Source organism: Chrysemys picta, chromosome 10 (genome assembly GCF_011386835.1).
Source record: "Chrysemys picta bellii isolate R12L10 chromosome 10, ASM1138683v2, whole genome shotgun sequence".
In the NCBI taxonomy this organism is placed as follows: Eukaryota; Metazoa; Chordata; order Testudines; family Emydidae; genus Chrysemys; species Chrysemys picta.
Window position 1 is genome coordinate 65,206,217 of NC_088800.1, and position 19,803 is coordinate 65,226,019.

The window sequence follows — 19,803 nt, forward strand, 5'->3', positions numbered from 1 at the left end:
ACAGACTACTGGAGGAGAATAGGGAACAGTTTATGGATCTTGTTTTTCAGAAGGGCACCTCATGGCATAAACATCCCTCCAGGCAGCGATTGATACAGCTGATAGTTTCACAGTCCATGGCCACGGCCCTGAGACATTCTTGTCTGCAGATGTCTAGAATTCCAGAGGAGCTGCAAAATACAATCAAGGATTTGCCATTTGAGGGGTCTAAGCTGTTCTTTCAAAATACTGATGATACCATGGATACCCTAAAAGACTGCCAGGCCACTTTGAGGTCTTCAGGGGTTTACACCCCAAGTTCAAAGAGGAAGGAAAATAGACCTCAGCCCTAATACAGATGGCATTTCCATCAGCTAACACAGCATATAACATTCTCAGGAGCAGACCTTGTTGTCATAACCACGATGGCCTATCTTCTGATGGAGAGGTTTCAGTCCATAGTCACACTGTCTATTGACCTTAAGCACACAAGCTTGAAAACTGTAACCATATTATTTTTAAGCCTTGTGAGTTTTCAGCTCACTTATGCCTCCAGAATTTTCCTTATACAAAGATCTTTCTGCTTTCTTCAATTAGTTTTCCAACTTTGGGGGCAGATAGGTAATGACTGAAAAGCTAGTCAAGGCAAAGAAATTCAATACATATTTCTCTTGTAACTTGTTGATGTGATAGTTTGACTGTGGTGGTGGGTGGGGTGGTTGCTGCCTCTTTCTTTGACTCTCTCAGCTGTTTACAAGGCAGTTCAAGCTTCTTATGCCTTTGTTAAACCCAATAGATTTCCCCCTTTGAATACCAAGTGCCCTATGACCCATAACTCTCTGTGTCTTACCTCTTCCATCTTGCCTTCCATGTGCTAACCTACAGGCTTTCTTCCAGCATGCTCCAACATGTAGAATGGGTGAAACTGCATAACCTGCAATCACTTTCTCTGACATCTTCTGGAATGTCCCCCCAAGAGTTTCTCTTTTTGTCCTTGCGATATGGGTGTAGCTGAGAGCTCTTTTCTCAACTGTCTCCTGGGGCTGGAAGTCTAAATATATCATCCATTATATTTGCTTCCTGAGCACTGCTATAAAATGTACTCAAGCATTAAGTGTTAATTTACAGAACAAGTGGTAGGAAAAATGTTTTGGCTACATGGCCTATTCGGAAATCCAAAATGTTCAACAGATTTGTATAATAAAATTAACAAATAAGCCTATACTTTTTTCAAAATATCTATTAAGGTCTGAAAAGAATAATTGCCAGTTGTAAAGGCCTGCCTAATTTCAGAAAGTTGTTCTAGTAAGCTATAAAACAAATTTGCCTACATTTGTTATTCAAATGACTTCCAAGAAACTTCACACTTTTCTTTTGGTTCCTTTACAGTTCTATGTACTGTTCATAAACAATGCCATGTACTTTCCTAGAAAGGAAGCTGGGTTTAAATGTATTATGCAAATATGAGTAGTTTTGATAAATAACTGCTTAGATAACAGTATGATGAAAGTGGCTTTGAAAAATACTTCCTCTTTTGTAGTTCAGCAACTTGTTTCTTCGTAGATAAGTTTATTATACATAGTATCAATGAGATTTTTAGATCTGCCCTTTGGTACTGAATGTTCATTGGATTTTATCTAACTTAATTTTCAGATGTGGTTTAATACAGTTATATTGACATGTATGAACTATAGATAAGCAACAGAAAGACTTGAATTAATTAAACTTTTATTGGACTTGAGTAAAAAATAATTTCAGTATCAAAATAGTACTCCTTTAAAAAAAAATCTGTCTCAAATGTTTGTTCAAAATTAGGAAAGCCTTATGTAAACCTTCCTCTTAAATAACAACAGACCAAAAAACAATAGAAGTTCATAATGTAAGGCACTTCCATCTAACTTCAATGAGGTGTGTAAAGGAGTGTGATAGGGGAGATGTTGAACTAGCTGTTTGGAAAGGGTTTGCAAGCAGGACTTAAATTCAGCTGGAGCCCATCAAAGTGGAGTTCGGGTAAATATTTTCAAACCCACAGGAATCCCGGTGCCTGACCTCAGGGCAGAAGCCGTGGCGCGCACTGTGGGGCTGAAGCCCCTAGCTCCAAATGAGGGGGCGGAGGGAGTCCAGGAAATAATCTCTGATAAATTAAGCCCTGGTTGCAAGTACTATTTATACAATGTCTGCACACAGAAATGAGATGCTGGTGTGAAAGTTATAAACCACTATGCTCTTCTGCTCTTTCTTTTGGTCTCTGAGTCACTCCCCAAGTGAAGAGCCTTTTATGGCACTCCTTTCACTGGAGGTGAACCCTACAAATCTCTGACATAGGAAAGGTCTGTATCATAAACTGAGGTATAATTGTAATGAGGGTAGGCATCCCTGCTCTAATTTTAATCCACCTAGTATGAGAAACAATAGTAGCGAAGTTCAGCCTTCACTAGTGAGTAAATAATTATTGGCATGCACAGTGTAAGAAAATGGATATGAAATTTTCTAGTACAGACACAGCTCTTGCTCAATATCTGAGAATAAAAAACTGACTTTGTATAAAAATCTATAGAACACATTGGTTAACATGCCAATATCTACATTTTTCCTGATGTAAGGTATACCACCCTTGCCTTTAGAGTTGCTTTTTTTCCCCCCTTGCATTTCATGTACCTTATGTTTTCCACCAAATTGAAATTTAAGGGACACAGTCAACATAAAATTTACATAGTTAAAAAAAATGAGTTAAAAGGGGTTTCAGATTCCACATTAGTCACATATCTGCCCTGCCAGTTTTTGTAGCTTTAGAATTACTTTGAAACAGCAACATGGAAAGAAATGTTTTAGAAGACCCACAGAAACAGGAGAGAGTGAAACTGATTGTTCCCAAAGTGATGCCAAATGCGTAAGGTAAACAAACTGAAAAAAGTTACGTACGATTACAGGTAAAAACCATGTAACATTCATAAGTGTCACAGGGGTAGCCATGTTGGTCTGTATCCACAAAAACAATGAAGTGTGATTTCTAATTTGACTGTCCGTTTAAAGGATGACAGTTTTTAACTTAAGGTTTGATCCGGTCAAAGAATTCATAATCTGTTATATAAAAGTATATCAGTAGAGGAGGAAGATGAGGAAGTACTAAAGATGCTGTTACTGAATTATGACTACCTCTGTTTTTAAATTCTATATTTGTGAATTATATTACCTGATATTGAGATGCTGAGCTGGGAGAGCTATACATCCCTCTGAAAATCAGGCCCAACACCTCTTTGGATAGTTTGAGCATGTACCCTAAAAGTTAAGATGACCCTTGTTTTTATTTTTTCTGGCTTGGGGTGGGGGAGAATAGTGACTTTTTTCATCGTTATGTTACTATAGAGTTTTATGCTGTTGTTGGTCCCAAGGAATATCTTCCTGTTTCCATGTTAATATCTCAATCAGCAGTGCACTTTGTGGCGAAGGATATTGAGTGCAGCTTTACACTTGGTTGTTCCAATGGCAACCAGCTCATTACCTTCAGACAGCTTTTTGAGAAGATGGCGGCATTTAATAAATGGTGCTCAGCACTTCTTTTTTGAGCTTTTATCAAACTTTTGATTCCATGCATTGAGCAAGCTTGTGGGATCTGATGAGGCTACTTGCCTGCAGTAGGAAAATACCGTTATTGATGGAGGAGTTCTATAATGGAAAAGAAAGCTGTGTTCAAGGCATGGTTTCCATGAAAGTTCAGCAAGGCTGTGTCCTGTCACCATTGTTGAGTTTTGATAGATAGATAAGTTTTGAGGAGGCAGATGTTTGTGATATCCATCTGAACACTATTTTGCTTCAAGATCTCCAATACACTGATGCCTTTGCCTTGTTGGCTCAGTTTGGGTCACTGCAACTGATGCCTGATCTGTTCAGGCAAGATGCAGTGAACATCAGTCTTGCTAATAATCTGAATAAAATATATTAATCTGAATACAGCTAAATCCCTGGCCATTGCAATCAAGTGGCAGAGTGATGTTTGATTCTCATCATCTTCATCAGCTGCTCCATATTAAGTGTTAGGACAAGATCAACAATGAGGATAGTCATAGTCAAACCTTGCCACCTCCATCTCCATCTTGGCAACTTTCTTGGTACTGATATATTAACATGAATATAAGCCATACTGGGTCAGACCAAAGGTCCGTCTAGCCCAGTCCTGTCTTCTGCCAGTGGCCAATGCTAGGTGCCCCAGAAGGAATGAACAGAACAGGTAATCATCAAGTACTCCATCCCCTGTCGCTCATTCCCAGCTTCTGGCAAACAAAGGTAAGGGACACCATCCCTGCCGATCCTGGCTAATAGCCATTGATGGACCTATCCTCCATGAACTTATCTAGTTCTTTTTGGGACTCTGTTATAGTCTTGTCCTTCGCAACATCCTTTGGCAAGGAGTTCCACAGGTTGACTGTGCATTGTGTGAAAAAATACTTCCTTTTGTTTGTTTTAAATCTGCTGCATATTAATTTAATTTGGTGACCCCTAGTTCTTGTGTTACAAGAAGGAGTAAATAACACTTCCTTTTTTACTTTCTCCACACCAGTCATGATTTTATAGACCTCTATCATATCTCCCCTTAGTCATCTCTTTTCCAAGCTGAAAAGTCCCAGTCTTATTAATTTCTCCTCATATGGCAGCCGTTCCATACCCCTAATGATTTTTGTTGCCCCTTTCTGAACTGTTTCCAATTCCAATACATCTTTTTTTTGAGACGGGGCGACCACATATATACGCAATATTCAAGATATGGGTGTACCATGGGTTTATATAGAGGCAATATGATATTTTGTCTTATTATCTATCCCTTTCTTAATGATGCCCAACGTTCTGTTTGATTTTTTTTTGATTGCCGTTGCACATTGAGTGGATGTTTTCAGAGAACTATCCACAAAGACTCCAAGACCTTTGTCTTGAGTGGTAACAGCTAATTTAGACCCCATCTTGTATATGTATAATTGGGATTATGTTTTCCAGTGTGCATTACTTTGCATTTATCAATATGAAAGACCAATGAATTATGAAGTACATTTACCAAGGAATACCACTGCATGGTCAGCGATCACTTGGTCACCAAAAGCTTCAGTGTCGCGATAAGATTGCCACTGATGGGTATAGACCTATCATTCAGCCAAAACATCTTAAGGATCTAGCTAGAGAGAAATCCAGGGTGGTGCTCAGCCTTCAAGAAGGCTATATCCCCTTAGGATTTGTCATTATGGCACTAATGAGTACATAATAGCCAAGTGATTGTACCACCAGTTTCAGGTGGGTTTGTACTCTGCACAGCTCAGTTGTGCCTCCACTGCCTGTGCTACCGTGGCTACCCAGCTATTTATACTGGCACTCTTGAGGAGAACTAGCGCGAGTATGTGTACCTGAATAGAGGAATCACATCCCTACCTCACAATGCAGATATAACCTCAGGAAACACTTTGAGGGAAAAATGTGCAGTCAGTTGATAGTATGTACTCATTACTTTCATAATGACAAATCCCATTTGTGTATATAATCAGGGGAATCCCATATCTAGCTCCCAGTGTAGACGTAGCCTTAGGGGCTGGTGGGTGTTAAAGGGCATAAGCATCTGCATCAAATCCCGAGTCTCTTGTCCACGTGAGCCATTACTTGCTGTTTCTTGTTTTATTTCTCTGTATAACATCCATTTCTTGTTTAGCTTGGATTTATCTTGCTATTGCAAGTTTTGGCTAGTGTGGTGGGTTTTTTTTTTGTTTTTTTTTTTTTAAATGTAAAATTATTTTCAGGTTACTATGCTTGTCTGGCATACAAATATAAAGTGCTTGCCTATCCACATGACTGAGATATAGTTATGTGTCGTAAAAAGGTAATAGATCTATTCACATCCTATTAAAAAAAGAGGAGGAGACAGGTATCAAGGTGTACCTACCAAATCCCCAGTCCAACAATTAATGTAATGTTTGGTAAATGCATTAGATGAGTGGCTCTCATATATATAAACTCAAAGTACTTGGTGTGGTACCACCTTTTGTAATTCTAATCAGAGTCATTGTAATGAATTCTTTCTGGTACTATAAAATGGTCTATGTACCAATAGCGGTTCACATACAGCAGTTTGAGAATTGCTGTGTTAGAACACCACCACATTTTGAGTATCTCTTTCTTCACAGAGAATGTACAGCATGGTTAGTGGCTGTGCAAGCTTTACCATACAAACATAACCCATCCTCAGGAGTACCTTTTTCTAATGTTCACTTGATTCTTGGCCTCAGTGTGGAGGCTGGCAGTTCTGGTGGGGTATTTTATTATTAGATTTACATAGTATCTATCGTCTTATTTTTAAAATATCTGACATACGAACTGCAGGATAAACAGGGATCATTTCCATTCACCTGTGAAAAGAGGTCAAATTTGGCAAATGTTTAAATGGCACATAGTACCACTCCCTAACAGTTTATGATAGGAAGCTATCCAGTTGGAACTGGAAGGGAAATGTAAGTAGTTGGAAAGGAAATATAATTTGGTAGAATATAATTACCTAAGTTGGAATTTGACCAGAAAACTTGGGTAAAAATTGTCTGCAAATAGCTAACCTGCAACTGCCAGCTCACTTCACCCAGGCGACTAAACAACACTTGGGATGTGACAAATTCCATTAGTTCTAGAACTGGTGTATCATTGGAGCTGATGATTATTGTAAATAGTGCACTTGATCTGGAATTCGTCACTCAACCTAGAAATTCTTTCAACTAAATGCATTCGAGTTTCTGACATACAGGCAGATCGTTCTATGATTGGTTTGTAGCATAGATGAAAATATTCTCAAGTTAGTTCATTGGAACTGTTAAACCACATTTTTCTCCTTTGATTATTTTTAGTCATCAAATACATGATGTGGCATTAACCTCTAGGTACTGTAAATTAGAAAAAAGTGTAACTGGGGTACATAAAAGTTTCCTGTGACGTAGTTCCCTAATAAATGAGTAATTTTTCCTTTCTGCTCCCTGAGTAACTTGTACCCTTACTGTGGTGCTAACTTGCTGGATCTCAGTCTTAACATGTCAAGGTTTTGTAACTAGACTGTTCAATGCCTATAATAAAACTCCAATGGCATCAACAAATGACTGTGTTTGTAGGATCTGAATTCATACTTTAGCTGTGGGTCCTGGACCTAATCCTGCATTCTTTACTGACTTAAATGGACAAACTGAGGAAACAGAAGTCCACATGGCCATTAACTGGACTTCTGGTGCCACTAAAGGAGAATGGGAAGGGAGTAGAGGGCACTGTTGGCTTAGTTGTAACCAAACAGGTTCTAGAACACTGTCTTGAAGCATTGCTTGAACCTCCTTGGCTGAAGGCACTTAAAGCTTGTGTGAAAGTTCTCTGAGTCCCCAGGCCTGAGAGTCACCTGGTTACACCCATGTCTGCAGCAAGAGGAAGAATTACCTGTGCTTAACTGACTGTCAGATTCCGGACACCACCAGCATGTTAGCCACTCTAACTATCTCCTCTGGGCTATGCTAGTCCTTACCTTGTCTTGCAGGTGTACTCCAATCCCCGAGTCCCCTCGACTCCAAGAGCCCGTTTATGCCAACTGGCAAAAGGCACATCCAACACGCTGTTGGCATAATATTTACCCAGTGTCTTGTAAGATATTGTGTAAAAACTGGTGACACGCTGGTCATGAATATCATTGTGTGATGGGTATACTGGTTGTTTATAAAGAGTTATGTATGTGTGCTGGAAATAAGTTCATAGAATGTGTTTTGGAGGCAGTTGATAAACAAGCTTGCCCTAGGCAAATGAATGTGGATATTACCTGATTGCCTGGCTTGATTACAAACAAAAGACAGTGAAAATACATTTATATCTAAGGTAAACAAAGTGATTAAGCCAATCAAAAAAGCAGATTGGGCAGAGGATGAGGAGGGGACAGCATGGCATCTGCGCACCAGTGGGGGAGAAGAACTGTCTGCGGTATGCACTTCAAAGGAATACATTTCAAAAGTTTACTAGACTATAAAAAGGTGGGGAGAGAACCACTTCATTATACACTTAAAGGACAAAGGGGGGGAACAGCACCCTCTGATTCCGTAAACAGTGGATCCTCCTGCCTCAGGGGCTAGAGATGCTGAGAGTTTGATGCAAGTGAAAGAGCTGCTTAGGCTAAGATTGTAGTTTGAAGTTTAGTTTGAGACATTAGAAAGTGTCATTTGTGTTTCATGTGTAACCATGCTTGTCTTTCTTTTGCTTAATATCACTTACATGTATGCTCTTCATTAATAAACTTATTCTTAGTTTTACAATAAACCATCTCAATGCTGTCATTATATAAGGTGTGCATCCTCTATTGAGCCAACAGGCTGGTGTGTGTTCTGTCTGTTTGGAGACAGCAGACTTGGGCTTGGTCTACACTACCCCCCCTAATTCGAACTAAGGTACGCAACTTCAGCTACGTGAATAACGTAGCTGAAGTTCAAAGTACCTTAGTTCGAATTAGTTCAAACTTACCTTGGTCCACACTCGGCAGGCAGGCTCCCCCGTCGACTCCGCGGTACTCCTCTCGGCGAGCTGGAGTACCGCAGTCGACGGCGAGCACTTCCGGGTTCGACTTATCGCGTCCAGACTAGACGCGATAAGTCGAACCCAGAAGTTCGATTTCCAGCCGTCGAACTTGCCGGTAAGTGTAGCCAAGGCCTTGGTTAATTTCTGTGTGTGTCCAGTGAGAGGAACTGGACACGGCAGAGACACACCTCTTGGGAACTGGGGTTCAATGAATGTTACCTGCAAGGCAAGGTTTAGACTGGCAGAGTCTTGAGGAGTTTACTGATGAGGTGGACAGACTGGTGTGGCAGGAGCTATCACATAGTTTAAGCTCCAGCAAAGCTCTCTTGTTGAGGAAGAGGGTTAACACAGTGGCTTGTGGTTCTGGGCTCCCTAAGGGAAGCATGTCACCTCTTTAGTGTCCTGCTCCTTATCCACTGAATACACAAGAAATACCAGGTCTGTTATCTCCAAGGGAACAACATATGCACCAGGTTGAATGATTCAACTCAGGATGAGTGCTCTGTATAACACAACAGCACTGAGATGTATTTTATCATGAAAACAACAAGTTTGACTAAAGATTCAAAAGATAATGCAAATGGATAATGGGAACAGGGTTGCACATAAATGAAAATCATAACATAACAGGCTAACTTTCTGTCTAAAGGAGTTTCTCCCCAATACCCTTTGCAGCATTTCTTTCAAGCCTGAAAGAGATTACATTTTCATGAATGTAAACACGCTGTCCATTTGCTTCCCGGGCATGGGATAAAAGGGAGTCCCCTTGCTTTCTACTTGTATCCCCCGTTTGTCAGTCCTCAGGGATAGTAAAAATCCCTCACTTGTTTTTCCCAAGTCCCGCTTCTTCCCTGTTGATGTCGCATCCCTCTGACTTCCTATGTAAATGGGGCTTCTATTTTGTTGGCTGCTAATGTTTAATTTACATGTTAACCAAGAGTTAGGTGAATAAACATCTGACAGAAAATCATTTTGTCAGCTCTGCCTCGATACAAACTTCAGTAAAATATTTCAGCATACATCCACGTCTCCTTACATAGTATCTGTACATACATGTCATAATGACATTGATGACCAACGTGACCCTGGCTTTCATTTAAGACTTCATGTGATAGTCTTTGAACCAGATTGAATGTACCAGAATCAGGATATTCTTGTAAACTCCTTGACAGTTAACACTGAGAGATTCATGTGTCATAACTTGTCTATGGTGAGATTTTTTTCTTAAAATGTCTGTGTTGCATTACCGCTGGAGCAGGTCCACCAATGGTATTAATAGAGGGACTTTTAGCATAGAGAGAGCACAGGTGTCTCCACCACCGTGTTGTCTAACCTCACTCTGATCAATTCTAGATGTCACAGTAGCAACTATAGACAAGATATTGGCATGATAGCTTCAGTTATTGCTACCCTTATGAAGTTGCCCTGTCGGTATTGCAGCCATGTGAAAATTTAAACACCAGTTCAGTGTAGACTGTGTTATTGAAATATCTGACTATAAAAGGCTGACAGGCTGTGGCAGTTTGGAGCATACAAACATTCTGTTCCTTTCAAATCAAAACATGATGTGGTCTAGTAGCATATTTTATAAATTGTTCAAGAAATCTAACTTTTATTTAAACCACTTATTGGCTCAACCTCATCAGGAGAGTGCATCCTTTTTAGCATGCGGTAAAAAGTAAGAGTACAAAAGTATTCTAAATGCTTTCCTGAGATGACCAATTTCAGTTTCAAAACAAGACCAACAATGTACCAGTGTATTTGCATCTCGGTGAAAATATTGCTAACTTCCTTTCTCTATGTAGATACCATGAAATAGGCTGTTGGTGATTTGAGAATCTACCGCTCTTGATAAATTCTCAGAGGCAACATACCAGAGACTAGGAAACCTTGGAGATAACAGAACCTAGCTGGGGGATGTCTGATGGGGCTGATAAGAGAACACAATCATATTTTAGTTTGATAGTATTTTTCTAAAAAAATCAATACTTTTTCAGAGTTTTATCCAAAGCCTGTAATAAGATATTAAGGGCCAGATTAAAAAGAAATGCTGTTCAGTTTTCCTATTGCTGAATCTTGATATGGGCTCCAAAACCATATTTATTAGCTTGTGTGTGTCTTACTGTCATTGTACTTCATTCTCCAGGGCTGCCTACTCCACTCCTTTTTCAAGAAAGATTTTATTTAGAACATGTACAGCATTGTCAACAGCAGTACATGCTTCTCCATGCTGTCCTGCCAAAGTTGAAACTGCCAACAAGCATTTGTCATGATGGTAGCTCTTGTGAGGGGTGTGTGTGTATTCAGTAATCAACTTTCTTGACATAGGGCCCATTTCTCCCCAGCTCCCAATAATCAATTTGATCATTATTTACTTGTGCTACTTTGAAATAGGTGGTTTAGAGCAGTTCTCAACTGATATTTCTCAGTTAACAGCATCATAAAGCCTGGAATATTTCTTTAAAACCTAAAGCAATGAAAATCTCTGTCCTATACACCCTTTTTCCCATCAAGGTCAAGTATTCTGCCAGCCTCTCAAAACATACACAAATTTATATGGGCTTATCGATAGGAAAATTCATAGATGTAATAAATTTCAGTTTAAGGCCAGAAGAGACTATTATATCATTTAGTCAGATCTCCTGTAGTCAGATCTATATACCCCTGTATTGAGCCCAGTGTCTGTGTAGTAAATCATATCAATCCTCCGAACCCTAAACTGTTATGCGCTGCAGCAGAGACTGATGTGCCACCAAAGTTCGAGGTTCCTGAAAAGGCAGGGAATTGACTAGGAGTGAGATGTTAGCAAGTTCTCTACACCCCAGGTGGTAGAGGAAGGCAAAAAATTCCAAAGGTCACAACCAAACTGGCCTAAGGGAAAATTCCTTGCTCACCCCAAATTTGGTGATTAATTGGACTCTAAGCACATGAGCAATACATACCAGTGAGGTATGTGAGAGAAGATTCTCTGAACCAACTCAGAGCCCTGGCCTACCATGTCTGGTGTCCGATCACCAGCTGTGGACAATATCTGATGTTTCAGAGAAAAGCAAACATCCCCCTTCCTTCCAAATATCTGGCCAATCATTCATGGGGAGGAGGAGTCCTTCCTGATCTTTGCAGATAACCATCTGAAGTCCTGAACCATGAGATTTGATTAGTCATTGTCTTAATGCAGAGCTGCAACCATTATGAGCATGTTGAGGCAATGTAGGCAGTCCTGTTCTCCCTGGGCCTATGACGGCAGAGGATAAACAGGGAGACTCACATATTCCATTAGAATATAGATTATTCATAGAGTATAAAGCCAGAAGGGACCATTGCTATCATGCAGACTAACCTCCTGTATAACACAGGTCATAGAACTACCTTGAATTAACTTGTGACTGAACTAGAGCATATATTTTAGAAAAACATCCTACGTTGAGGTAACATAACCTCCTTACTCCTACTCAAGATTCCCCTGTTTCTACATCCAAGGATCACATTAGCCCTTCTGGCTACTGAGCGCTCATGTTCAGCTGATTATCCTTTGACCCAAGTCCTTTTCAGGGTCTCTTCTTTCCAGGATAGAGTCCCTCGTCCTATAAGTATGCCCTGCACTCTGTTCCTAGATGTTTGGCAATATAAAAATAAATATTGTTTGGTTGTACTTAGTTTACCACTCCCCCAAAATTTGTGTCATCTGCCAACTTCATTGCAATTGGCTTCTTCCAGGTCACTGATAAAAATGTTATATACCACAAGACCAAGAACCAATTTTTGCAGGGTCCCCAAGAAACATACCTGCTTGATCCCCTCATTTACAATTACAATTTGAGACTTAAATGTTAGTGAATTTTAATCAATTTAATGTGTGCTTTGTTAATTTTGTATAATTCTAATTTCTTAGTCAAAATGTTTTGCTGTACCGAGTCAAATGTCATACCAAAGTCTACGTATGCAACATCAAGACTATTAGCTTTATCACCCAATCTATTAATCTCATCTAAAAAAAATTCTGATTAGCTTGATGAGATCTATTTTCCATAAACTCATGTTGAATAGCATTAATTATAGTACCCACTTTTAATTCTTAATCAATTCTAGTATCAGCTTTTCCATTATTTTGCCTGGGATCAGTGTTAGACTGACTGGTCTATAACTGCCCAGGTTATCCAGTTTTCTCTCTAAATATTGGCACAACATTAGCTTCCAGTTCTCTGAACTCTGGACTGAACTTCCCCAGTGTTGTAAAACTTATTGAAAATCAACAGTAGTGGTCCAGAGTGCTCCTTGGCTAGCTCTTTTAAAATCTTGGATGCAGGTTAGCTGGACCTGCTGATTTGAGTGTGTCTAACTTTAATAGCTGCTGTATCAGATCTTTCTGAGTTACTACTGGAATGGAAAGTATTTCATCATGATATGAATGCATTATCTAGCCTTTTTCCCAAGCACAAAACAGAAATATTTATTGAATGCCTTTGTCTTTTGGCGGGGCAGGGCCGGCTTTAGCAAGTGTGGGGCCCAATTCCTGCGGCGGCACTTCGGATTGCCGGCTGGGAGTGGGGAGGCAGTGGGGCTTGCCACGCTCCAGCTGGGGCTGCGGGGCTTGCCGCGCTCTGGCTGGCAGTCCGTGAAGGGTCGCGGGGCTGCCGTGCTCCAGCCGGAGCTCCAGCCAAGAGAGAGGGGCTGCGGAGCTTGCCGTGCTCCGCTGGAGCTCCAGCCGGGGCCCCGGGGCTTGCCGCGCTCTGTCCGGAGCTCCAGCCAGGAGAGCGGGGCCGCAGGGCTTGCCGCGCTCTAGCCGGGGTCACAGGGTAACAGTTTTATCATTTCAATCTAGTAAAGGACTAATACCATTGTTGGGATTCTGTTTGTTCATAATATACTTCCTATCCTTAACTCTGCTGGCCATGGAATTATCCTTGTCCTTTTGTTTCACTTATCAGTTTTCTACAATTCCTAGCTTCTTATAACTGACACATTTTTTATTATTTTATAATATATGTAAAGGGCTTTTGAGAACTTTTTACTTCAAATTAAGGGTCACCAATCTGGAAATGTTGAGCACTGGCCCAGAAGGTTGAGTCATTAGTCAAATCTGACCCATTATCTTGTACCTTGGATAGTTATAAGAAAAAGAATAAGACACTGTTGTATGCATAAAACCACTGTAATACCTCTGGTTTTACTTTGAAGCTAAAAATACAAGGTAACTAGATTAAGACTAAGGTTATCAATAATTTTAGCTATGGAGTCTGTTTCACAGCACTAATAAAAGTGCCAAAATCATCTGGGAGTATACTTTATGAAATTATCTTAATGTCTCATGTAACTGGAACTTCTTGAGCATAGAGAGCTTTTCAGTTATATGTTCTATTGCTTCAACTTAAGCACGATCACATCCATAAGTACATTATCTGTCTCATTTTAATTTTTCAGCCACTTCATGTAGTTGGCTTAATGCATGTCAGAAGTGAAAATCAAATAGATTTTTTTAGTTTTTAAAATAAGACTAACACTCATACTGTTCTAAATGTTCAAGTTTCCAAATGCTGTACATGTTGTGATGTGGTGGTGTTCTCTAACATCCATTGAGGGACAAGATATTAGTGGGAAAGAACCACGAGACCATTTCACTTCTCTTCAAATGCAGAAATAATCAGAGATAGAGGGAGAATGAAATGACTTGTGTGTACTCTGTTATCTTGGAGTTCAGCTGCTGAAACTAGTGGGGACTGCTTAAACTTACTGTAATATTATCTCCCATTTACCAGGAATTGTTCTTGAATTCCTTGGGGATGGCTATAAATGCATTTTGAACAATTATTTCAGTACTGTTTTAGAGTAAATTTTTCAAAAGCTCCTAAAGTCACTAGATCCCATTTTCAAAAGGGACATATGGAAGCTTTCGAAAATGTTATCATTAATCTTGACATTTATCTAGATTTGTGAATTCCACGTTGCAGTGTTTTGGTTTTAGACAGTATGCTCAATATGCTAATTCAGACCAGACATCTACAGTTACATAGTAATCATCTGTACTCTGCAACCTTTCTCCTAGTCATTTGTCTAGTAGTTCTGATTCTCTGGACAGCCCATGGAATGAAACTGTGCTTATTAGTACCCTCACCCCTGTTTTGTTTTTTGTTTTGTTTTTTGTTTTGTTTTTGCAATCATGTTGCATGTGTTGCTGGCACACTAAAGAGATGCAGGATGCTTCTTGAGATGTTAGAATGGGGCCACTAATATATTATTAACAACGTTTTGAACTTTACTTTTATTAATAAAATGAAACAAATTGTAATTAGTCCAAAATGTAAGTACATCTGACCTCAGTGATTGCTATATTTGGGATCAGGAAGGAATTTTCTCCCAGGTCAAATTGGTAGAGACCCTGGAGGATTTCACCTTCCTCTGTCGTCTGGGTCACTTATAGGTTTAAACTAGTGTAAATGGTGGATGATCTGTAACTTCAGGTCTTTAAATCATGATTTGAGGACTTCAGTAACTCAGCCGGAAGTTAGGGGGTCTATTATGGGAGGGGTGGGTGAGGTTCTGTGGTCTGCAATGTGTAGGAGATCAGATTAGATTGATGGTCCCTTCTGACCTTAGTCTATGAGTCTACGAGAATCTGTGTCAAGATACTGCCATAGAGTTTCAAAGAGCCAAAAAAAAAAACAAAATGTAGACACTGAATTGTGAGTGACAATATGGCTCCCTTTTGATAGAAATAAATTAGCTACCTAGATTAGAAACCAGTGTTTTGTGGTGAAAGTCACTTTTCTTTTGTTACTGTAAACCCTGTCCTTATCAAACCAATTTCAGCATATTTGTGAATTATCTGAAAAAATATGAGGTTTGGGGAGAAAAGTAGCAAGAGACTACAGAATGGAAAAAGAAAACAGCACATCCAGAAAGTGAGGAAAGTTAGTCTCTACAGCAGGGGTGGGCAAACTATGGCCTGTGGGCCACATCCAGCTTGTCAGACCTTTTAATCCAGCCCTCAGCTCCAGCCAGGGAGCAGGGTTGGGGGCTAGCCCCACTCCACGCAGCTCCCGGGAAGCAGCTGGTCTGACCCCCCCCTCCAACTCCTAGGTAGTATGCAGAGGCACAGCCAGGCAGCTCTGCATGTTGCCCAGTCCACAGGTGCCACCCCCAGAGCTCCCATTGGCCACAGCTCCTGGCCAATGGGAGCTGCAGGGGCGGCACCTGCAAATGGAAGTGCGCTCGGAGCCACCTGGCCGTGGCTCTACATAGAAGCTGGAGGGGGGACATGCTTCTGGGAGCTGCTTGAGGTAAGCACCTCCCGGAGCCCCCCTGAACCCCCCATACCCCAATCCTCTCCCCCACCCCGATCTCCCTCCTGCCCTCTGCACCCTTCAATCCCAGCCCAGAGCCCCCTCTGTACCCCAAACTCCTCACCTCCCCCCCGTGCCCCAACAGCCTGCCCCAGCCCTGATCCCCCTCCCACCCTCAGAACCCCTCAGTCGAAGCCTGAAGTACCCTCCTGCATCCCAAACCCCTCATCACCAGCCCCACCCCACATCCCCAGCCAGAGCCCTCCCCCCGCCCCCCCCGCACCTCAGTCCCCAGCCCGGAGCCCCCTCCCTTACCCTGAACTCCTCATTTCTGGCCCCACCCCAGAGCCCACACCCCCTGACGCACTCCTCCCCCCAATTTCTTGAGCATTCATGGCCCACCATACCATTTCCATACCCCGACATGGCCCTCAGGCCAAAAAATTTGCCCACCTCTGCTCTACAGGCTAGTCTATTCAACAACTGATGCCAGTGGTGTGGTCTCTCACCATGGGAACTGGTGGGAGTGGGAGGAAAACTGGAAGGGATACTTGGATAAACAAACAAGCAATTGCAAAAACAAATAAATTCATAGCTTTGAGTTCAGAGCTATCTCAGCAATCCTGAAGAGGTTGATATCAGCACTAACTTGTTTAAGTTCAGCCCTAAAATAATGTTGAGTGTAACAAAAAAGCCTGGTAAACTAAAACCCTGAACCAGTTAAATAACACATTGCGTTTGTATTCAAAGCATTCTTGACCAAATAAGTCCTCATCCAATATATATCAGGAATTAATTGTGAATGAGCATGATAAAATGACTCTGAATGTGAAGAGGAAACCACTATCTGAAATGTGCCAAGATAACTTAGGTTTCTAATGCAAAGCATATTCCTTGGAAAATATTGAAATTCCTAACAAAATAAGCTTTTGCAGAAGTTAACTGTGATAGCTGCCTATCTTAAGTATTTTTTTTGTCTTTAGATAACAGCGATTTAATTGCTTGTACAGTGATTACAAAAGATGGAGGTCAAGTTCAGAGATTTCTGGCTGTGGATATTTACCAGATGAGTTTAGTTGAGCCAGATGTTGCCAGACTGGGCTGGGGAGTAGTTAAATTTGCGGGCCTTTTGCAGGTAAGATATCTGTTAACCTGGGGATTTGTTTTCCAGCTGAAAAGTCAACTAATGTAAAAAATAGTATAATCAAATTTAGTATTGGTTTTACCAGTGTATGTTTTAGATCAAGAGCATACCTCCCTATTTTCTGTGTACTTCGTATCCTTTCTAATTCTGTCTTCTGTTAAATTGCTTTATGCTGTCTCCAGCTTTCCAAAGAAGTTCTTTAAAAGTTCACTAGCAGGACACTAGCAAATGAAGTAACTTCTTCATACAGGCCCTGCTTCAAGAAGGTATCTCTATTCATCAGAGCACTGACGTCAATAGCACTTAAAAACATGCTTAAAGTTAAATCTCTTCTGAATCAGAGCAATAGGGAACAGATCTTATCATACTCGTGAAGAAAAGGAAAGAGATGGCTTCTCATCACAAATTAAACCGTGTTTTTAAACTCTGAAATACTTAAATATGAATTCCAGGATCTGCTATATTTAGTACACTTAATAAAGAAAATAAAAACTAAAATGTGCCCTGAAAATTGAGATTGAGAGTGAGTGTGAGTGTGTGTGTGTGTGTGTGTGTGTGTGTGTTTACATATGCATACAAGCACACAATACATCTGGGTATATACTGGGTGAGGGTGTCCCTCTGGAAGATATTTTATTTACTGTGTATTAGGATTTGTTGTGGAATATTATGAAATCTTTTATTCTACAAAATTGCCTAGAACAGTGGTCACCAACTGGCAAATAGCGATCAACTGGTTGATCCCGGAGCCTCCGCCAGTCGATCGTGATTTCCGGTCGCTAAAAGTCCGGCAGCGCAGCAGGACTAACGCAGGCTCCCTGCCTGTCCTGGCCATGCGCTGCTCCCGGAAGTGGCCAGCACATCCCTGAAGCCCCAAGGGAATGGGCAGCGGGAAGGGTTCTCCGCATGCTGCTCCTGCCTGCAAGCACTGCATCTGCAGCTCCCATTGGCCGGGAACGGGCAACTGCAGCTAATGGGAGCTGCAGGGGCGATGCCTGCAGTGAGGGGCAGTGCGCGGAGCCACATGCACCCCTCCCCCAGGGACCGAAGGGGCGTGATGGCCACTTCTGGGAATGGTGTGGGGCTGGGGCAGGCACGGAGCCCGCCTTAGCCCTGCTGCGCCACCGACCAGGAGCCGCCCAAGGTAAGTGCTGCCCGCCAAGAGCCTGCACCCCAACCCCTGAGCCCCCTCCCAGAGCCAGCACCCCAAACTGCCTCCTGCACCCCAAACTGCCTTCCTCAGCCCTAATCCCTCTTCCCAAGCCACTCTCAAACCCCCTCCTGCACCCCGAACCTTTCCTGCACCCCAACCCCTTGCCCCAGCCCTGAGCCCTCTCCCAGAGCCAGCACCCCATATCTCCTCCTGTACCCTAAATCCCCTCCCACCCCTCTGCTCCAGTCATGAGCCCCCTCCTGGAGCTAGCACCCGTACTCCCTCCTGCACCCCAACACTCTGCCCCAGCCCGGAGCCCCCTCCTGCACCTCTGCCCAAGGCTCAGCCGGGAGCCTCCTCCTACACTACGAACCCCTCGGCTCCAACCAAAGCCCGCACCCTTTCCTGAACCCCAACCCCCTGCCCCAGCCCTGTGAAAGTGAGTGAGGGTGGGAGAGAGCAAGCAATGGAGGGAGGGGGAATGGAGTGAGCAGGACGGGGCCTCGGTGAAGGGGCGGGGTAGATCCTGGGTTGCACTTAAATTCAAAAATTGATGTTGTGCATAATAAGGTTGGAGACCACTGACCTAGAATGTTACAATGAAGAAAGCAAGTATAGATAATTCTGGAGTCTAGTCCTTTGAATTGTTACCCGAGAAAAATGGGATTTCTGCATCTTTCAGTATAGTTTATAATAATTCTTCATTTAGTCCAAATGCTTTAGTTCCCAATTCAAATTGCTTGGTATTCCAGCTGCATCAGAATGTAAACATATATAAATGAGTTGCTCAGCAGTAGTAGTATCTGTTTGTTATGTTATGCCAAGCTCAATAGTCGGGTTTCTAGAAAATTTAGAGAGAGAACTACTTTCACAGTTAAACCACTTAACTGAATTTTTGCCTGACTTAGCCCTGTTGGGTTTACATCACAAAAAATTTGTACTAATGGTGTGTGTGTGTGTGTGTGTGTGTGTGTGTGTGTGTGTGTGTGGTTTTTTTAAACCAGTACCTCATCTCTCTGACTTCTTATAATGATGTATTGTTCATATCTAATTTAAAATATTCACAATGAACAACTCAATTTCTTTCACCGCTAATTGTATTCCATTTCTTTATAGGATATGCAGGTAACTGGAGTAGAAGATGACAGCAGAGCTCTGAATATAATAATTCACAAACCTGCATCTAGTCCGCATTCTAAGCCCTTCCCCATTCTCCAAGCCACATTTATTTTTTCTGATCACATTCGCTGTATCATTGCGAAGCAGCGTTTGGCAAAGGGCCGCATCCAAGCTCGACGTATGAAAATGCAGAGAATTGCCGGTAAGCAGATGCCTTAAAATGTTTCTCTTTGAAGTGGGAAACATGTCTCATGACAATTCAGTGTAAGATCTGCTCTTGTGTGTCCTCTAAAGCATCTGAAATACTGCATCCCAGGAGAGGGATCTTGAAACCAGTGTCCAGTTTCTAAACAATAGATCTTAACAATATCTTCCTGTTAGAGCAAAATGCATATTCATATATGATAACATCTGCCCCAGCCTGGAGGAGGAGAGGGAGAGTGAATGAACCACATGTTAGTGTTGCCCAATTCACTAATGGCAGGTACTCAGATACTATGCTGATAAGGGCAGTATGAGAAGCTACATAGAATAGAATGTCAGCAGTTAAAATTTCTGAACTTTTATGC

At 41.6% G+C, this 19,803-nt stretch overlaps 1 protein-coding gene across 22 annotated transcripts in view; it reads left to right on the forward strand.

Annotated features, from left to right (window-relative positions):
* The window catches only part of CLEC16A (C-type lectin domain containing 16A), a 183,080-nt gene that overhangs the window by 107,718 nt on the left and 55,559 nt on the right, over positions 1 to 19,803 (forward strand). For all 22 annotated transcript variants that reach the window (XM_008172819.4, XM_065558824.1, XM_065558829.1 and 19 more), the window contains 2 exons: positions 16,802 to 16,953; positions 19,232 to 19,436. In XM_008172819.4, coding sequence (XP_008171041.2) covers positions 16,802 to 16,953; positions 19,232 to 19,436 — 357 coding nt within the window. The remainder of the gene's footprint in view (positions 1 to 16,801; positions 16,954 to 19,231; positions 19,437 to 19,803) is intronic.